General features: G+C 37.2%; 1 protein-coding gene across 1 annotated transcript; it reads right to left on the bottom strand.

Moving 5' to 3' along the window:
• Positions 1 to 208: 208 nt before the first annotated feature.
• On the bottom strand, positions 209 to 17626 carry LOC131370789 (protein FAM227A-like). The gene is made up of 16 exons (XM_058418303.1): positions 17544 to 17626; positions 16189 to 16338; positions 15249 to 15331; positions 11812 to 11898; positions 10826 to 10957; positions 9549 to 9647; positions 9072 to 9176; positions 7668 to 7794; positions 6180 to 6284; positions 5046 to 5137; positions 4862 to 4946; positions 4061 to 4134; positions 3108 to 3265; positions 835 to 987; positions 535 to 607; positions 209 to 339 (listed from the first exon to the last, which is right to left on the bottom strand). Exons 2-16 carry the CDS (start codon positions 16331 to 16333, stop codon positions 268 to 270), a joined length of 1590 nt encoding a protein of 529 aa, XP_058274286.1. The 5' UTR covers positions 16334 to 16338; positions 17544 to 17626; the 3' UTR covers positions 209 to 267.
• Between the last annotated feature and the right edge of the window lie 1962 nt (positions 17627 to 19588).

Genomic DNA, 19588 nt, shown 5'->3' with positions numbered 1-19588 from the left:
ATTAAAGTCAAAGCCTATACTGTCATCTAGTGGTTGCCCAATATATCACAGTCCTACTCATGCTGCCCTGCTATCAAATTCAATGAATATCTATGAGCATTGAATATAATCCTATACATTTTATATGAGAAAGCTTAGATTCTTACAAATTTATCAGGATTAAAGCATGCTGATTAAAGACAAGAGATAAAAATTTTGCTAATTTCTCCTTCAAAGAGCTTATCCAGTGTGATGTGTATGCATTAGATGCTGTGGATGAAACATATTTTATTCAAATCCAGCTATTATGGTGCGAAATGCAAGCAACTTCTCAGAGCGTGTTTTGCTTTCCTCTTCACCCTGACACACACACACACACACACACACAAAGAGAGAGAAAGTAACAACTGCAACACAAACTTAGATAATAATACAGTTACCATTTTTGTCACATGGTATTTGACTAAAGACTAAAAGTGTGGTCAGTTTCACAGCATTGTATAAAAATTTCTCCTGAAGTACAAAAGTGACATTTTTAACTCAAATAAAGCTGACCTTGAATGGAGGCACTAGCAGCTGACAAAGTTTATGTACCACACTTCTTTGAGACAGGATTTTCTTTTGCTTTCTAGAAAGAAATTGAAAAGAAAGCAATATATCACAACCTGGATTCGACTGCATTAATAAACTAAGAAGGTCATTTTTCTCTTAAGTTCGTATTCACGGACTGTTCTTATCCATTCTTATCCATCAGGGCCAGATCCCGACAGGCTTCTATTGCTTTTTTCTTCTTCCTTAATGATTGTATAAAGACATGCAGGTTTTCTAGAGTTTCAGTAACTCTCCAGTTCTAACCTGATAAGCTGATTTTGTTCGTCTTCCCGTTTCTGCTGCATGCTGCTTATTTCCTGAGCATGTTGTTCCCAGAGAGCGCGCAGTTCCCTCCGCTGGCAGGAGGAACGCTGACGTGTCTGCCTCAGAACATCTCGGAAAGTAGGTGAGTCTGCCGTGAGTGAGTTAAGGAAGATGGAGAGACAGGTGGCATTCAGACATGCAGCACACTCTGCATACACACAAGTTAGGCAACAGTTATTAAGAGATAAGACTTAGTGCCTCAGCATCATTGAAAAAATGTATAATCATCCTCAGGAGATGAAGAGCTGGCCACTGATACTCATTATAAATTTCAGTGAACCTAACACTGGGATTGCTATAAGGTTAGACCAGTGTCTGTATTTTAATAATGGTGTGTTTTGTGAGTCTGAGTGGCTATTAAGGCTTTGAGATTTAAGTGTGGGTTGACGGGTGTGTATGAGGTGTTCAGGTCTACTGAAGTGGTGACAGTTTAAATTTGTAGTGAGGTGTTGAGAGTGTGTGTATGTTTCCAGTGTGTGGAGCACATTATAGTATGTGAAGAGTGTTGCGAGTGTGTGTATGTTGCCAGTGTGTGTCCATACTACAGTATAGTGTGTGAAGAGTTTTGAGAGTGTGTCTATGTTGCCAGTGTGTGTCCATAGTGCAGTATAGTGTGTGAAGAGTGTTGAGAGTATATGTTTCCAGTGTGTGTAGTATGTGAAGAGTGTTGAGAGTGTGTGTATGTTGCGAGTGTGTGTGGGTAGCGCAGTATAGTGTGTAAGGAGTTGTTAAGAGTGTGTGTATTGATAGCGTGAGGGTACAGTATATTGAAGTTTTGAGTGTTTACTAAGGTGCTGAATGAGTCTGTAAAGTTTTGTAGGTTTTGAGTGTGTTTTAAGGCTTTGTGTTTTGATGGTGCCATTATGTAATCAGATTTTGTAATCAGAGTTTGCATTTTAATAAATGCGAGTGTATAATGAAGTTTTGGGTGTGTATATTGTCTAGGTATTTCATTGTTAACAGATCTTTTATTGTTGTGAGAGTTTATTTAATTATTAAGGTGCTGAATGTACCAGGAGGTTTTCAGTGTGTATTAAGCTGTAGAGAGTTTGTATTGTAACAGTGTAATGAGGTTTTGAGTGTGTATTAAGGTGCTGAATGTGTATGCTGACAACGTGAGCATGTACTAAACTGTTTACACTGACATTTGGCAGAAGCCCTTATACAGAGTGACTTACACTTTATCTCATTTTTATACAACTGAGAGTTGGTGGACCTGGGATTCAAACTCACAACCTTCCAAACAGTAGGCCAACACCTTAACCACTAAGCTACCACATCCCATGATGTTCTGAATGTTTATTAAGTGTGAGTGTGCATTAAGTGTGCGCATTAAGTGTGAGCATTAAGTGTGAGTGGGTAATGATGTTTTGAGTGTGTAATAAGATTGTTTATTTTAACAGTGCCTGTGTGTAATGAGGTTTCGAGTGTATTAAGGTGCTGAATGCATCTACTAACAGTGTAAGAGTGTTGGTGTGAGTGTGTAATGAGGTTTTGAGTGTGTATTAAGGTGGTGAGAGTGTGTATTTTACAACAGTGATTGTGTAATGAGGTTTTGAGCATGAATTAATGTGTTGAGAGTGTGTCTTTTAACAGTAAACGTATGTAATGAGGTAATGAGGTTTTGAGTGTGTATTAATGTCTTGAACGCATCTACTGCCATCATGAGCATACATTAAGGTGTTCGGAGTCTTGGTATGAGGGTGTAATCCGTGTGTATTAAGGTGCTGAGAGTGGGCATTTTAATTGTGTGAGGTTTTGAATGTGTATTAGGTTTTCCAGACAACAGCAGTGTCTCAAGTGCTTAAGGCTTTAGGCTGTTGATCAGATGATTGGGGTTTTAGCTCTAACACTGTCTAGCTACTGAGCTCTGACCCTGACCTCCAAAGCTGGGATATTTAAAGAAATTAATTCCACTGTGCTATATGGCAATAATAAAGGCTTCTTCTTCTTCTGTATTAAAGTGCTGAATGTATGAAGGTGTTCAACGTGATGGTGTGAATGTGTATGTGTGTGTTGAAAGTGTATGTGGGAGTGCATAGTGTAATGGTTTAAATTTTCTTATCAACGTGAGAATATTTGTAGTACACCAATTGAGACACAACTCTAAGATTGTTTAGCTTCCTCTACTTTTGACCCTGGTCTGTCTGTCTACTTAATTATGTCTATATAAATGTGTGCATCCTGGTATTCTGGCATGTGTATGAGGATATTGAGGCAGCGCTTGGATTTGGGTTCTCCTGACTAGAACGTTATAACCCACATTGCTCTGCAGTTGCATTGTGTTCATGTAGTGCTGCATCAGAGGAGAGTTTCCCCACACATTAAACAGACACTGCTTCACCTCAATGTGTCCATCCACTGCATGAGACTGCATAGAGGGAGAAAGATTATTATTGTTGTTCTATGTATCCTTTTGATCATTCATAAGTAATATTGCATTTTATTATCATGCTATAAACAGCTAAAATAAATAGACTGGAGAGAGACAGTGAGAAGTTATCAAGGAAGATATCGTTTGTTTGTCTGGTTTAAGCGATTATTTCTAGACATTCCTGATATTGCTTTGAATAAAAATAATAAGACTAATCCCACGTCACTGATATCTTGTCAATGCTGAGTAAAACAAAATAAAATTATATTAATTATATTTATATTATATTTTAATTTAATATAATATTATATTAAGAAATATGAATGTCATATTTATTAATATAATATTCTATTAAATACAAATATTATAGAAAAAAATAATGAAACTCATTCATCTTTTTGTAATAATCTTATATTATAGATAAATTAATAAATTAATGAATGAATAATTATGGCATCACAGTTAACACAGACTTGAACCATGTTAATGAGGAGCTTTGTCTGTGAAGTTGATTTAATGCAGCAGAGTCAATATAAAACGCCATCAAGCTCACTGATCTCAGAATCAATTATTTTTCATTAATTGAGGAAGAAATATTAATAAAGCAGCATTAGCACTAATGATCTAAAATAAAAATAAAAAATAGAGAGAGAGTGGAAAAAAAACGAAAAGCAGGAAACAGAGAGAGGGAATGTCAAAACAGGTAGAGTGGAGAATAGAGATAATGTGATGATAATAATAATAGATATTTAGTACTTTTTCTATTGTGAACATTAGGAATACTGTCATTACCTCTCGGGCTGATGTGTTGTTCTTGTGGTCAGCTTTTAGCTCGGAGCCTGGGTTGTTTTGTGAAGCTGCTTTCTCTGGTGAAACACAAGATTAATGTGACTGAAGATTAAGAAAGTCTATAAACAGCAAGCACATACAGAACAACACAGAGACACACCCAGAGACAGGGAAATCGTATTACGTTTGTGAAGAGCTAATTAATATTGTGTTACACCTGAATTCAACCCCATTGGCTCTTTCAGTATTGTAAATAAAAAAAGCAGTCCTGTGAATCGGCCAAATATCATTATAAACAATCCACTAAATTACACTCATGCTGTCACATGTAAATGGATTTCCCGATGTCTGTATTACTAAACATTTTATCCATTTAATCCATATTTTATTGTTGGGTTTTGGTAGAAATCATGATATTAAACATTCAGTTAAGAAATTATCACAGAATATTGTTAATTCTATCCTAAATATATAATGTAATAATCTTTAAGCCTAGGTATATTTAAAAATTAAATTCATATATGTTTAAATTCAGGACTATTCATTACAAATGTGAGGCTGGGCAGTCTGATTTGGCCTAGCTATTGCATGTTGAGCTACAGTATGTTGTTCTGTGTGCCACCTGGTGGATATTGTGTGAAGCACAACAAATGTATTGAAATGTATTGAAGCGAGCCTGCTGGAGGCAGCGTGTTCACACTAATGGCTTATAAAAGGTTGCTGCTTTGCTAGATTTCTTATAATTACCAATACGGCTCAGTACGTGTGTGTGTGTGTGTTTCTATGTGCACACATTGCTCTCACCTTCTCTGGTGCTTCTGCGGCTCGAAGTTGTGATCTTGTTATTGGAATACAACACATTGTCCTGACTCACCTCACACGGACTCTTCTGAAACACATTTCTCATTCATTTCTCATACACACTCTGCTGTGATGTATGGTACTCATTGTGTGTGTGTGTGTGTGTGTGTGTGTGTGTAACACTGACCATTCTTTTCTTTTTTACAGCTGTGAGGCTGCTGGAGGGTTCAATTAAGAAGATGCTAGAAAACACACTGTTGATAGAACTTAGCGATGTGTCTGTTAATAAAAAAGAGATATACATACTGTGGGTGATTCTGTGACTTGGTATGGCATGTGTGTCCTACTGACAATACATTTAGAAATATGTACAACAACCCATGTGCATATTTAACTCACATTAATAACATTTCTACTAGGGAGAGCTAATCTATATTTTTCACCTGAAATGAATTCCCAGAATGTAAGGTACATCCCAAATCTCATACTTATACACTATTCCACAGCATAGTGTAGTAAGAATATTGTAGTAGTAGTTTGTTGACACTGAAAATTCCAACAAGAGGAAGTGCACTTCAAGCATCAGGATGATGAAATTATTCAACCAAAAAAAAATCACAGTGTGAAATGTCGGACAACATGCACTCAACACTGGCAGCTTTGCTTATTTGACAGATGAGGGGTGGGGCTACCAGTGACTGATGCTGGATGAGAAAAAATGCTCAAGGTGGCCAACAACACTCCAGTGGACAAGACATCTTGCAAAAGACTTTTAAATTGTCCTGCATGGTGTGGTTTATTTTTTCAACGTATTTTTTTTTTTTTTTTTAAGTCTTTTTACCTTCATGTTTATTGGCTCGATTTTTGTAGAAAGCATTTCATTAGATTTCTGTGTAGTTAGTCTAAGTAGTTAGTTTGTGTATTTGGTAAATCAATGAAATAATCACAACACTCATTTGAGAGTAACAAAGATGTTCATCAAAGAAACCTCGTAATACATGAGAGTGTTGCTTCAGATAAGATACGCTACATATGTGTACAGTGCTAGTTACATGCATATTGTATTGATCGACAACACTGTATCATTACACCCTTGTGTTGAAGGGAGAGAAGAAAAAACTAGAACGAGAGAGAGAGAGAGAGAGAGGTAGAGAGAGAGAGAGAGAGTTTACTTCTTGTGTGTTTAAACACTAATAAGGAAATCAGCTGAACACTGCCAATGGATTTTGAGAGCTCAATAAAGATTAAGACTTAAGACCTAAGAACATGTGGACATTTTATTCCATTGCAGGGTCGAAGCAGATTTGAGCAAATGACATACCATTCTCCTTCTTCTTTTTTTCTCTTTGTAAAATGTTCCTGGTCTCATTTGCCTCCAGAGCTTCAAAGTCCCATTGCTTATAGACTTCAGGAGCAGGACAGAGCCCTAGAGAGACCGAAAGAGTGAGAGACTGACACCAAAATGCAATGCTCTATAGAGACAAAACGGCACTAGATTCTATAACAGCTCCTTTGACCTAAATACTTGTGAACTCCAATACTCAGTGCGACAGTTCACACAACAGCAGCTCGTTTCATTTCCTTTCGACACGCATGATAAATCTAAGCCTGATTTATTGCTTCGAAACTATTCTAGAATTAAGGGGAGTAAGTAATTCAGCAGCACAGCTCGATTTTCTCTGCTCTTCTGTCGCTGATATACTGTGAAAATAAAATGTGATCAAATGTTTTTATTAACATTTCAATCTTTTCTCCAACTGATTTTTCAAACATCTGTATATTCGGTAGCCATTCAGCTGCTTGAAAAGACGAGATATAACACTACAATAAACATGCAAGGTTTCACTTCGAATGATTTTTAATGATAGTCACAAGTGCATTTGTTGTCCCTTGTCTTTGTAGCAAAAGAAAATGTATCTATTATCCATTCGAGAGTTCAAACTGCGTCCCAAATGACATACTAAACACTATACTGTACACATACCCTATGCACTATGTACTCTACTGTTTAGTGTGTACATTTTAGAAACATAGTACTGTCTCAGTAGGAACGCTAACTTTTTACTTTCTTACTAGCTTGTTAAAAAACAGCTAACGAGCATAGGGTTAGGGTTATATAAGCCACTTCCCAGGCAAATTACATAAATGTATACACTCAATTTTTTTCATTGTCTGTACCGCTTATCTGATCTATACTCAGGTCACAGGGATCTCAGGAGTCATCGGGCATCAAGGCAGGATACACCCTGGACGGAGTGCCAACCCATCGCAGGGCACACACACAACAGGCAATTTAGATACACCCGGGATGGAGTGCCAACCCATCGCAGGGCACACACACAACAGGCAATTTAGATACACCCGGGATGGAGTGCCAACCCATCGCAGGGCACACACACAACAGGCAATTTAGATACACCCTGGATGGAGTGCCAACCCATCACAGGGCGCACACACACACACACTACAGGCAATTTAGAGACTCCAATAAGCCTAGAAGCATGTCTTTGGACTGAGGGAGGAAACCCACCAAGCACAGGGAGAACATGCAAACACCACACACACACAGTGAGCAGGAGCGAAACTCGAACCCAGGACGCTGGAGATGTGAGGCGAACGTGCGAACCACTAAGCCACCGTGTTGCCCTGATTTTTTTTTTATTGATGTTAGAAAATAAATGGCAGAGCATGGAGAATAAAATTAAATTAAATTTAATTTAATTTAAAAAAAATTAAAGTGCACTTAAAAAAGTTATTCTTTTACCAAACAAAAACTGTGAAAACAAAACAAAAACTGCTCTGGTTTTACCTCCGGTCCACTGGTAGGCAGTGGAGCACAGAGCTGTAAGGAAAGCTGGATCACGGAAACAGCAGGACTGAGGAAAGCAGCAGGAGAAGCAGCAGAACAGCATCTGACTCAGTATGCTGGGAAAATCCTAAAGAATGGAACACCACAAAGCATCTCACATCTCACTATTATCTACATCACCAGAGTGTGCCACCAGAATAACACAACCTTAACCTGGAGAGCAGAGGTGTCTATTCAGAGAAAAACCAATCAATCAAGTTTGACTATATCTATGAAAGGTGCCCAAGTCTTTCTGAATGGCAAATTCATGTGTACATAATATTTAACCTGGATTGCTAAACACTTTTAATACAATAAGTTTGTCAGAACAGATCCTACTATTAAAAGAAAGGGGGAAAATAATAGTTTTTTACTTTTTATTTTTTACATTTAGCCTTATCCTCCATAAAATAATATATATATATATATATATATATATATATATATATATATATATATATATATATATATATACTACCAGTCAAAAGTTTGGACACATCTTCTAATTCCATGGTCTTTCCTGATGTTTATTTCTTTCTACATTGTAAAACAATGCTGAAGGCGGCCGAAATCCACAATAATGTCCTTTGAACAGTTGATATTGAGATATGTCTGCTACTGATGCTCTGTAAAGCCTTCATAACGGCTCTAATCTGAGGTGCTGTTAATTGGTGATTTCTGAGGCTGGTAACTCTAAATGAACTTCTCCTCTGCAGCAGAGGTAAATTTTGGTCTTGCTTTACTGGGATGGTCTTCATGTGAGCCAGTTTCATCATGGTGCTTGATGGGTTTTGCAAATGCACTTGACAATACTGTTCTTACAAGAACTATTCCAGAACACCTGACCTTCGTGTCTTAAAATAACAACTGACTGTTGTTTTTTGTTGCATATGGATTACTTATGTCCATGTGTGTTATTTCATAGTTTTGAAATCTCCAGTATTGTTCTAGAATGTAGAAAATAAATCCCTAAACAAAAATCATTGAATTAAAAGGTGTGTCCAAACTTTACACATATAAATAGTAAATACAAAAATATGCAATATGTACAATTTTTATATAATAAATAATACAATTATACACAAAAAAGCACATTTTGCATAATTTTGGCAATACGATTATTACGATTACGATAAGGAACTATTTACCTTTTAAGCTTGTTTCATATTTCACTGAATTCAAAACAGTACATTTTATTCACTTTGTTTTTTAACACAACATTCAAAAAACACATATACAACACATCACATCATATCCATATAGCAAATAAACTGTTTAATATGTCTCAATTTTAAATACACTCCCAGCACAATGTAAATGTTATTCATGTTATTACAGTTTGCTCAGTATAGTACTGTAGACTACCTGAAGAAAGATGGTGCCACTGTTAGAGGACAAGCGCTGGGTCAGAATGCTGATGTAATTCTCTGCAATCCAGCCAAACAGTCGATCCTGTGCTTTCCTGTCGGGCTGAAAAACAGAAAGAGCAAGAGAGAGAGAGAGAGAGAGAGAGAGAGAGAGAGATATTGGAGAGTAAGAGAAATTGAGATAGGCTGTCACTCAGAATGATAATTTCGGTCCTAAACAGTGCCGCAGGTGATGGTGCAGAAAGCTAAAGTGCAGGAAATCTGTCCCCTGGTGCCTCCTCTAGCTCTGACATGCATGTGGGGAAAGATTTATTACCATATTGCTGATGCTTATCCAATCATAGAATCTGGAAGCCATAAAATTGACTTCTCACGCTTGCCTTAAATTAAAACCTTGACCTAAAAATATACTTGCAAACTTTTCTCAGCCAATAAATAAAAAAAATATAAATACATTTTTTTTTAAAAAACTTACCTGAAAGTTCTCCAGGAAGAGCCACCAAAACGAATTGATGACGAAGCTTTCCACATTGGGGGAAGAGAGAATGTTATGGAAGACAGCCTTTAAGCTGGGCTATAGAACACAATTTTACACACACACACACACACACACACAGCAAGTGAGCAATATAAACAGAAATTGCTGCCACTGGTAAGGACTTTGAAAACTACACTATATGATATTTTTTCTGTGACATTTACTACAGCATTAAACATACAGTGATAAGGACATCTGAAATAGATAAATCACTAACATTATGCTGCATTATGATAGTGGTGAAGAGCTGTCTAATATGTCATTATTCAGTGTGCCCCGTGGCTCTGGATGTAGGAGTGGTCATGCTGGATTAGACTTCCATCAGGACAGAAACCTTTCTTCACAGGATTATAATTAATCTGAACCAAATACTGTTTTCCACATCTCTATAAACCAGTTCCTGTGGTGTTTGCACCTCTGAACTCTCACATGTGCAGCTGTCTATTTACTGATGTATTTGCTGTAGATCTAAATACAGATTTCACTGTTTTCGTTGAAACACAGCCAGCTGAGAAGGCTTTGTGACTGAAGCTCCTGCCACCGGTGCACCAATTATGAACCTGCTCTTGCTGTCATCTCGATCCACAATCAAGGTGAACTGGCAAAGACATGCCAAAGAGCATGGTGATTGGGTAACAGCTAAAATATATCACCTGGCTAGTATGTTCTGGACACCCTGGATGGGTTGCCAGTCCATTTTAGGCCACAATTACCCAGACACACTACAGACATTCTAGAGATGCCAATCAGCATAATGCACATGTCTTTGGAAAGGTGAAAGAAACCAGAGTGCCAGAAGAAAACCCCTGAAGCAGAGGGAGATCATGCAAATGCTCCACACACGGAGTCAAACCCCAAACCCCTAACCTCCGAGGCAAATGTGTTAACCACTATGCCACTGTGGCCCTCTGAAGGCAACATGATCATCTTTTAAAAAAATCCATTTAAAAGAATTTATTTGGAGTTTTCTGGCCAAATGAATACTTTACTACATTTTTTTTGCTTCTGTCTATTGAAAAAGTTATATTAAAAGTAGGTATTGTACCAAAAACTGTCATCTGTTGGATCCCTACACAAACTATATAGTAGCACAATTCTGTAAAACTTGACTGCAATATATAGTCATTGATCCATTTAGTTTTCATTTTTATTGCTTTTATGAGTTCCGTGCTGGAACACATATGATTCATAAAGTTATATAATCAGAGAAGCACCTTGTGCACTAGGTGGCGCTGTGCCTGTATGACACGTGCGACGATGGCTCTGTATGCAGTATTGTGTGGCAGAGGTACTGGAACATCATTAAACTGTGGACACTGGTACAACTCCACCATCTTAGGTATGTCCTTCATCACACACACACACACACACACACACACACAGAAGACATACTAAAGGGCTAGTATGGGATTGAAACAGACCAAATATAAAATCAAGAAATATCTTTTACCAGTGTTACATAATGCCTAATGATTACTTTTAAAGCCAACAGAGCTGCAATTTTTTGTAACAGTCCCTACAGTAGTAATATTTAAAACATCACTTTACTGAGAAGTGTATAATTACATTATATAGACCCATAATATGGACCCCTGGGACACCCCTGGACCAAATAAAAGCAGGGATTAATGTATGAATGAATGCAATGAATAAAAACACTGAAATTGCAAATTATTAACCCACTTATTTAAAAAAAAATGCATTAGGCATTCAGACCCACACACACACCCTCACACACACAGACACATGCTGATGCAGAGCCTAGTGTCTGCAATTCTCTAACCTTTTCAGTGACCGTGTGACTCTTGCACGAAATTGAGCAGGGGATACTGAGGGGCTTCTCTCTCATCTCTGTAACGAGAACTCATACAGTACACACACACACAAATCAAGCAAACTCAGTTCAAGATTTAGTGCAGGAGTGTGTATAGACCAGACTGAATGTCCCATCTGAACCGAGACAAATTTTCAGTGTGTGTGTTATTTCTAATACTTCGAGGACCTCTACAACTGCCATTGTCATCAGCAGCATTCTTTGATACCTAGCTGATTTTTACATGATGAATGATTGCAATTACCTCAGAGTAGTGGTCTGAGAGTTCAACAGAGTGATACAGTAATATCAGCAAAAATGAATGATAGGCTGATGAATGATGCATATAGTGTGACGGCATTTTAGGTATTAGTGTTTACTAATAACTTTGGGTGAAGTATTAATGCCAAATGCTTCTTCATACTTGCCTTTAGCTGTAGACTCCAGGGGGCCTTTCGTATTTTCACGGCTGCTCTGAAACAAACACACAAGTGGAAAAACACACAACCATAGAGTATAACAAAACGTGATATATACAGTACATAGATACATATATATATATATATATATATATATAAGAAACTGGTCTTTGTGATTACAGACCAGGTATCCTCATATTCACCGTTTATCCAATACTGTCACCAAATCCTTCACTATAATTAAAAAAAAATGTGTTTATTTACTTTGGATCCTGACATTTTCTCCAGCTGTGAATGCAGAGGGAAATGAAACCGAGCTGCATTTAGAGTGCCAAGTAAGCACAGCAGTGAAGCCTTAGGGGTGTTTGTGTTTGTGTGTGTGTGTGTGTGTGAGGTAATCTGCAAAAGACTTGAAATTTTTTAAAGTTTTATTTCGGAGAAATACTTAGCTTTACTTAACACAATAAAAAAGTCTTTATATACAACCAGCATATCAGTTTGCCGTATTTGATTCTTACTTTATTTTATTTTTTACAATCGATATAGTATTGCAATTTGAATCTTTTTTTTATTTGTTGTTCATTTTATTTTTCTAAAACCTTTTGTAAGTGAACAGACCTGTGTGCAAACAATCTAAAATTCTGTTATACTCTAGAAAGTTCAGAGGGGTTCACTGTTAGAATTTAGTTTACATCTGGGATTTACTCACAGTACTTCTGTGAGTAAAAATAGGGTCCTTTAAGGAGCGTTTCTTTATGTTATTCCAAGAAGATTTACATATAATAATGGTGGGTAACGAATCATTTAACAGTGGGGAAAAAAAAAACTTGCAATGAAAGTGCAAGTTTTATACTATTAATTATGTTCATTAATTAATGCATTTATTTTGGAGCTCAGTGAGGCAGTGTTAAGGTCAAGCTAAAATAAAATCAAAAAGTGCATCTCCTATTTGCATCATGCCGGTGACCTTCGAAGCCGCATGGCAGGACTGCCAGATTCCAACAAGGCCTGAGCTTGTTCAGCAGAATTCCTCTGGCCATGCTCTGCCATGCACAGTGTGTGTCCTCCTGCCATGAACTAAATGCAGCGCCTGAACACTTTTGGCATGTGTGCTACTTTCATTGTTGGAAAGAAAGTTTACTTAGCTTTGCTCCTTTGACATTCTGTTTGCGCTGTTTGTTGCTGGGTTTCCGAACAATGTCAGGCCTGATTGGCATTCTGTGGCATTGTATATGTGCTCACTTTGGGTAGCACTTTTTTTCACAGCTCTGTAGTTCCATGGGTCCATGGTGCAGCATACAGAGTGAGGATGCTTTGGTGGTTCTGGGGATGGTGTGTGCCATGGCAGTGCTGTCAGTGGAGCTGTGACCAACTAGGGCTTCATAATTTAATCATGGCAATATTAGTGGACAGACTACCCAGTTTATTTTAACTAGTTCTTTGCTCTAATTTATGTATTTAAATACAATAATAATAATAATAATAATAATAATAATAAGCTGGGACCACACACCCAGAAATGATGAGCCACATATTCACAGATGTGTTAAAAATAGTTGCCTGTGCAATCACAGAAAAACAGAGCCATAATTTTAGGCTAAATATTTAAGATAGTGATAGTTCATTCATGATGGGTGTGTTTTGACTACAGACAGTGGTGACTTCCCTGACTGTAAGAGAATAGGTATAGATGAATATCTTGCTGCTACAGCTGCAGCTACTGCTGTGACATTTGGGGCCTGTTGCTACTCTGATATTTGATAGATCTGAAGATGCTGTGAGACAAATCAGGTGAGATTGGTCACAACTTGAAGAAGAACTAATAATAATGTCAGTTAGATATAATATTTTTGGCATGGTAAAGTAACTTTTTACTAGTAGGTGGCTTTGTCAATAAATTAGCTGCATGTCCTCAGGTCATGACCCTTAGGGTGCCTACCACATTTTATCAGAGTTAATGCTGAGATAAAGCCTTACTCCTTGACTGGCAGCTTTGCCCTTAGATTTGATGCAACATCATAGGCAAACTGTTTGGAATATACAAACTTGTTTAAAATTCTATTGATTTTTTTGGAAGACAATGTGTGTCAAATCTGTTGAGGATTGGACTAAATTTGTGGGTGGAGGAGTAGTTTTTGTTAAAAGCAAGATGGTACAAAGATGGTAATAATAATAAGAAGAAGAAGAGGCAGAAGAAGAAGAAGAAGAAGAAGAAGAATTACTAATTATTACTAACATCAGATCCACACCCAAATCTGCTGGACTGCCACTTTATGAAACTCTCAGCATCAGTGAGCAGAGGGGTGTACGAAGAGATTGCTGGAATATTAAGCCGCATACATGTGGTGTGAGCTATGACGTTACACCAGAATGATAATCAAATAATTTTTGGACAGAGAATGTGTGTTGATTACAATAATTATACCACAGTCTGGTCAGATTCTCAAACCAAAGGGTGTTAATTTTCCATAATAGCATGAATTGGAATGTTTGTGATTGTAACCTAAAGAGTAGGTATATATTAACGTGCCTGCATCTGTTCCTATAACAGCTCATTCACAGAGTCTAGTATTGCAGATGCTTCACATAATTAAATCCTAAAAATAAAGTGCAAAAAAAAAAAAAAAAAACGTCGTTAAATGACAAAGAAAAGCATATAGTCATTACTCTCTTTTATGATGGTGGTAATAAATATGCAACACATACAGTGCAGCTCCTAAAGTCGTAACGAGTCTCTGAGTAATCATGACTTTAGCTAGCAAAAAATAAACCAGAGCAAAAACTAGTTAACTTCATGACTAGGGGAAATTCCAATCTCCAAACTCACATACACCTGGATTTTTTTATAAAGTTCTGTCTGTGAGCCTATCATCAGAGTCTTGTTCTTGGCTGACAGGAGTGAACCCTAATGTGGCCTGCTGTTGTTGCCTTTCCTCCAGAGGGTTTGATGCATCGTGTGTTATTTCTGTTACTATAGACTTCCTGTCAGCTCAAAGCAGTCTGGTCAATCTCCTCTGATCTCTCTCTTCAACAAGGTGCTTCAGCTTCCATTCCCTCTGCACATGTTTTTGGTTATTCGCACCATTCTGAGTAAACTATAGAGAATGCTGTGGGTGAGATCTAGGAGATCAGCAATTCCTGACATACTCAGAAATATGCCATAGTTAAAGTCACAAAGATCACATTTGTTATTTTGATATTTTGACATTAAGCTCTTGACCTGCATCTGCATCATTTTATGCATTGTGCCACTGCAACATGATTGGCTAACTGCATAAATGAGCAGCTGGAGAGGTGTTCCTATTAAAGTGAATAGATAGTGTATAAGCTAGGTAAACCCAGTGCTGATTCCACTATAGCAGAATAGTGATCTTTACTGGTATTTGTGAACCATGTTTGAGCTACCTGCACAGAGCTGCTGTGTCTCTGCAGCAAAGGTAGATGGGAAATTTCCTCACTTAGACTCTCCATGGTCCCAACTAAACATGCTAATACAAAATGGGTTGAGGAAAATCAAATCATCAGGGAAACAAACTTCTGAAGTCCAGCGCAGTTCGGGATTAACCTGCTAAACCTCAGGACTTACAGGCCCCACATTACTCCAAAAAACTTTAAACAAATTGAAAACATCAGAGGAAAATTTATCAATTTAGATCGCTTTATCCATGAAACAGTAGCATACAGTGCTAATACAGTAATAAAAGGCTTTTCACACATGAAATAATTAACATTGGGTTATTCTTAACCCTGGTTAAACCTAATATTAGATTATCTTGTTTTATTTTTCGCACTGCTCATACTTTCCCAGGGTTAGCAATTAATCCTGGTTATTTATTGGAATTTTTTTAATTAGCCAGGCATTTGTTTCAATGCAGCTTCCACAAATTTTTCATTGTCAGGCATTTTCCCCTCGACATGGCACACACTTCTGTGAAGCTTAGTGTTTTACCACCTGCTACTAACAAGCTGCTTTTGGTAAGCGTTTCTTTGTCCTGGTTTTCATGTGATCATTTAGCATCCAGCTAATGATCTAACATTCTAACACCACATCATTTTACACTTTATGCATTTGTCAGTGCAATGTAGGCTTAATACTGCAAAAACACTGCTAATCTTGCTTCAGAGCAGGGTTTCATAACCCCGGGTAAAAAGCAGTACTTCTAAATTACCTAGGAGTTAAATGTGGGATTTAAAATGACAATAACCCTGGGTTAATCTCAGCTCTAAACTGTGCTAAACTACATTTATCCACGACAATGGCAACAAATGCATGAATGCACACACTTACATACATACATGGCACTCACTTCATACTTTTATCTTAATTTACTTTCCTTAAGGATACGGATATGGGCACGTGATAACTCCTGAAGTCTCTCACATTTCTGCTTCACAGTCACGGGGTTCTCTCTGTCATCGTCATGGAACACTGACATGACAGGCACACACACTCTGTTTACATTGACTTCAATGTTCTGTGCTTCAAACATGGTACCTAAAGCAATGAAAGCAAAGTCATTAGTCTTTTTATAAAGATACATTCATACATGAGATTCATTCATGAGGAAACAAAAATTCCCAGAGTTCTATAGAGACATGGTTAACTGAATGAATGATACTATAGATAATAAATAAAACACTAAACACCACAGATTCAGAATCTTAGGGGTTTTTTATGTCTTTTTTACATTACACCATTACATAGAATGAAAAATATAATGGCTGCGTGCTACTTTAGTTATTAGCCATCATCTACTTTTTTCAGCTGCCTTATAACATGATCTTTGAATGGCTTCGAACTCCTTTAAAAGCATTTGCCTTCTTGTGTCAAAAGCACTTAATGTCTATATGAACATGTCATTACTTTCACAAATGAATACCTATATATGTTCTTTGAATCATTTCTGTCTTTCCATACATTTCCAAGAGTGGAAACAAGCTCTTTTAAATTCCACTTCTTCATCCACATCCTTCTGTCTCAAGGTAATGTAGTGTCATCTCTAAATGTATCACTAAGTAGTGATACATTATAAATCATCCATCACATTCATCCATTTTCTACACCACTAATCCTTCACAGTCTTGCGGGGAAACTGGAGCCTACGCCATGAGACAGGGTGCCAGCTCACCGCATCGCACAATCTTGCATGCACACACACACACACCGGACAATTTAGAGATGCCAATCAGCCTACAATGCACGTTTCTTCCAGAGTACCTGGAAGAAATCCCCGAAACACAACTAAAGTGCATTCAAGCACTTTATAAATTACTAAAAAAAAATAATATTTTAAATTACCTTTAGAAAAAAAAAAAAATCAAATTGTTGTTACTTAACAAAAGAAATCCAGTACAGCGTTATTGTTAGGCCTTAGCATCTGTGTAACTTTTACACAAAGTTGGCTACCTTTTTCCATGGTATAATCTGTATACACTATTTAAACAACTAAAGTGTTAAATTAACACAGTATTTATGTTCAGCTGTTAGTTTAGAGCTAGTTAGGTATATGGAAAACAAATAAAAAAAGATTAGTTTAAGCAGGAAACGCTAGTGTTGACCCTTCTGGCTTTCCATATAGACCCGTATTCTCTGAACTAGTCTCAGAGTAACTACTATTTTACTCTGTACCCTGTGTTATTTCACTGAACACTGTCACAAAAAGCAAGCACCCTAATTTATTTTAAGTTTATTTAGCTCACATGCAAGCCGACACCGATGTTTTATTCAAGTTATTTCCTCGACGGTTCCTCGATGTCCACGTGTTGGTCTTGATGTTTGTGCCACGCGGAGGTCGTTACTATGGGAACGGCGCCGCCGTATATAAGTTATGGGCAGTCGGTATAGACAGTCGGTTGGCTGGTTGACTTGTAAATTTTAGTTACAAAATAAAGATAAATAAAGAAACAATTATTTTCACACACAGAAAATGTGTGTTTATTTTTTATGAGGGATTTGCAGGTGTACAAGCAGGTAATGACGTAATAACGGACTATTTCAGTAAAGCACAAATAAGCAGTATGTATTTTCTTGAGTTGAGTGAAGTTTCTTGGACTGAATACTGTCAATACTCTTGGCCAAAGACTTAGGAGAAGCAAAGAGCAAAAATAAATAAAATAAAATAAAATAAAATAAAATAATAGGGGAAACGTGGACTAAATTGTGAAAGATGAACGTGCAGAGTGTGGTAAGCCATTGAGGTCAAAGTAGTCGTAAATAAAGTTCAATTTTGTCAAAATCCATCCATCCCACACAGGGTCACAGTGAGGACCGAATGGTTGGGATTTAATTATATTAAAAAGGTTCTCCTGAAAGTGTTGAGTCTCTGTGTGCAGAAATGCAGTCATTTGCTAACATTTATGAATGTATACAATATATTCTGAACAACCAATGATCTTTTAGCTTTCACCCATAGATGCAAGTGGTGGAAATACTAAGTTTTAGCTGACGTATAAAGGATTGACAAAGGTTTTTTGCTCACCACGGTTTAAAGAGTGGTTATTTGATTATCTGTGGCCTTCTTGTCAGCTCAAAACTATTTGACTTTTCTTATCCTCAAGGCATTTCCTAACACTGCTGTTAGGCAGAATTTTCTAGCTCGAGCTTGCGTTTCCTGAAAGCGTCAGACAGAAAGTTAACTTGGCCTTCCACGGCCCTTATTTTTCACCTCTGCATATCCGATTTGCATTCTCTAATGCCGTTGTTTGCTTTCCAGCCTCCTGGAGCTTCATGTAAATATTCCCTTTCCCCTATTGTGTGTAAGCAGCTAGCAGTCGCGGATCAGTGCACCCAGCAGCCGGCAGTGTGCAGGAGGGCACAAGCTTTTAACCCCAAACACACACACACAAACACACCATTCTAGCCCTTTCTGAATCCCTGACCCTGATTGACACCTGCATGAACACACCATCCTTTTTCATTCTCCCTTTCTCAATCCCTAGCCCTTCTCCCTCTCACACACAAACACACATGGCACACTCCCACATGCAATTATGCATACATTAGAGTACACTAAAAACCACACATACAAACACCCACATCAAAAAGTGCACACACACAGCTCCACACCTAGCATATATAGGTATAGCAGAGTCATGCTAAACTGGTAAAGTCAATATACTTGCTTTACTCTGTACAATAAATTTTTGCCCAAAATGAATTAAATATAAAATTCACGGCATTCAGTGGACACCCTTACCCAGAGTGACTTTTGAAGTGCTTTTTGAAATTTCTTTCAGTGAATACATCCTGATACTGGTTCACTAGGTCATGGACTAAGAATACCATCAGTCTAAAGACTCCATCGGGAGGGTTTTTTTTTTTTTTTTTTGCTAGTTTAAGTATTTCAGAAAAAGGTAAGTCTTTACACTTCATTTGAAGACTTTACAGGACTTTATAACTTTATAAGAAATTACAACATGAATTCAAATGATTATTAGAAGGTAATAGAATGTCAAAAAATATAGTAAGAAATTAGATTTCTAATAAAATAAAAGTAAAATAATAAGCTGTGCAAAACAACTTCAGTTTAAATGCTGATTTATTATTTTTTCAAATTTTTATTAAAGGTATGCAAATTTGTGCAATCAACTGTTATGTCCATATAATAGGATTGTGACTGTATTATACAGGGTGTACAGAATAATAATATGTGTTTAGCAAAATCCACAAAGCCCTGAAACAGCAAAATCCTAAAGAGGCTGGAGAAAATGGTGAACATGTAGAGCACACACACATACACACACAC

This window comes from Hemibagrus wyckioides, linkage group LG20 (assembly GCF_019097595.1).
Source record: "Hemibagrus wyckioides isolate EC202008001 linkage group LG20, SWU_Hwy_1.0, whole genome shotgun sequence".
Lineage (NCBI taxonomy): Eukaryota > Metazoa > Chordata > Actinopteri > Siluriformes > Bagridae > Hemibagrus > Hemibagrus wyckioides.
This window is presented reverse-complemented; position numbering and strand designations above follow the sequence as displayed.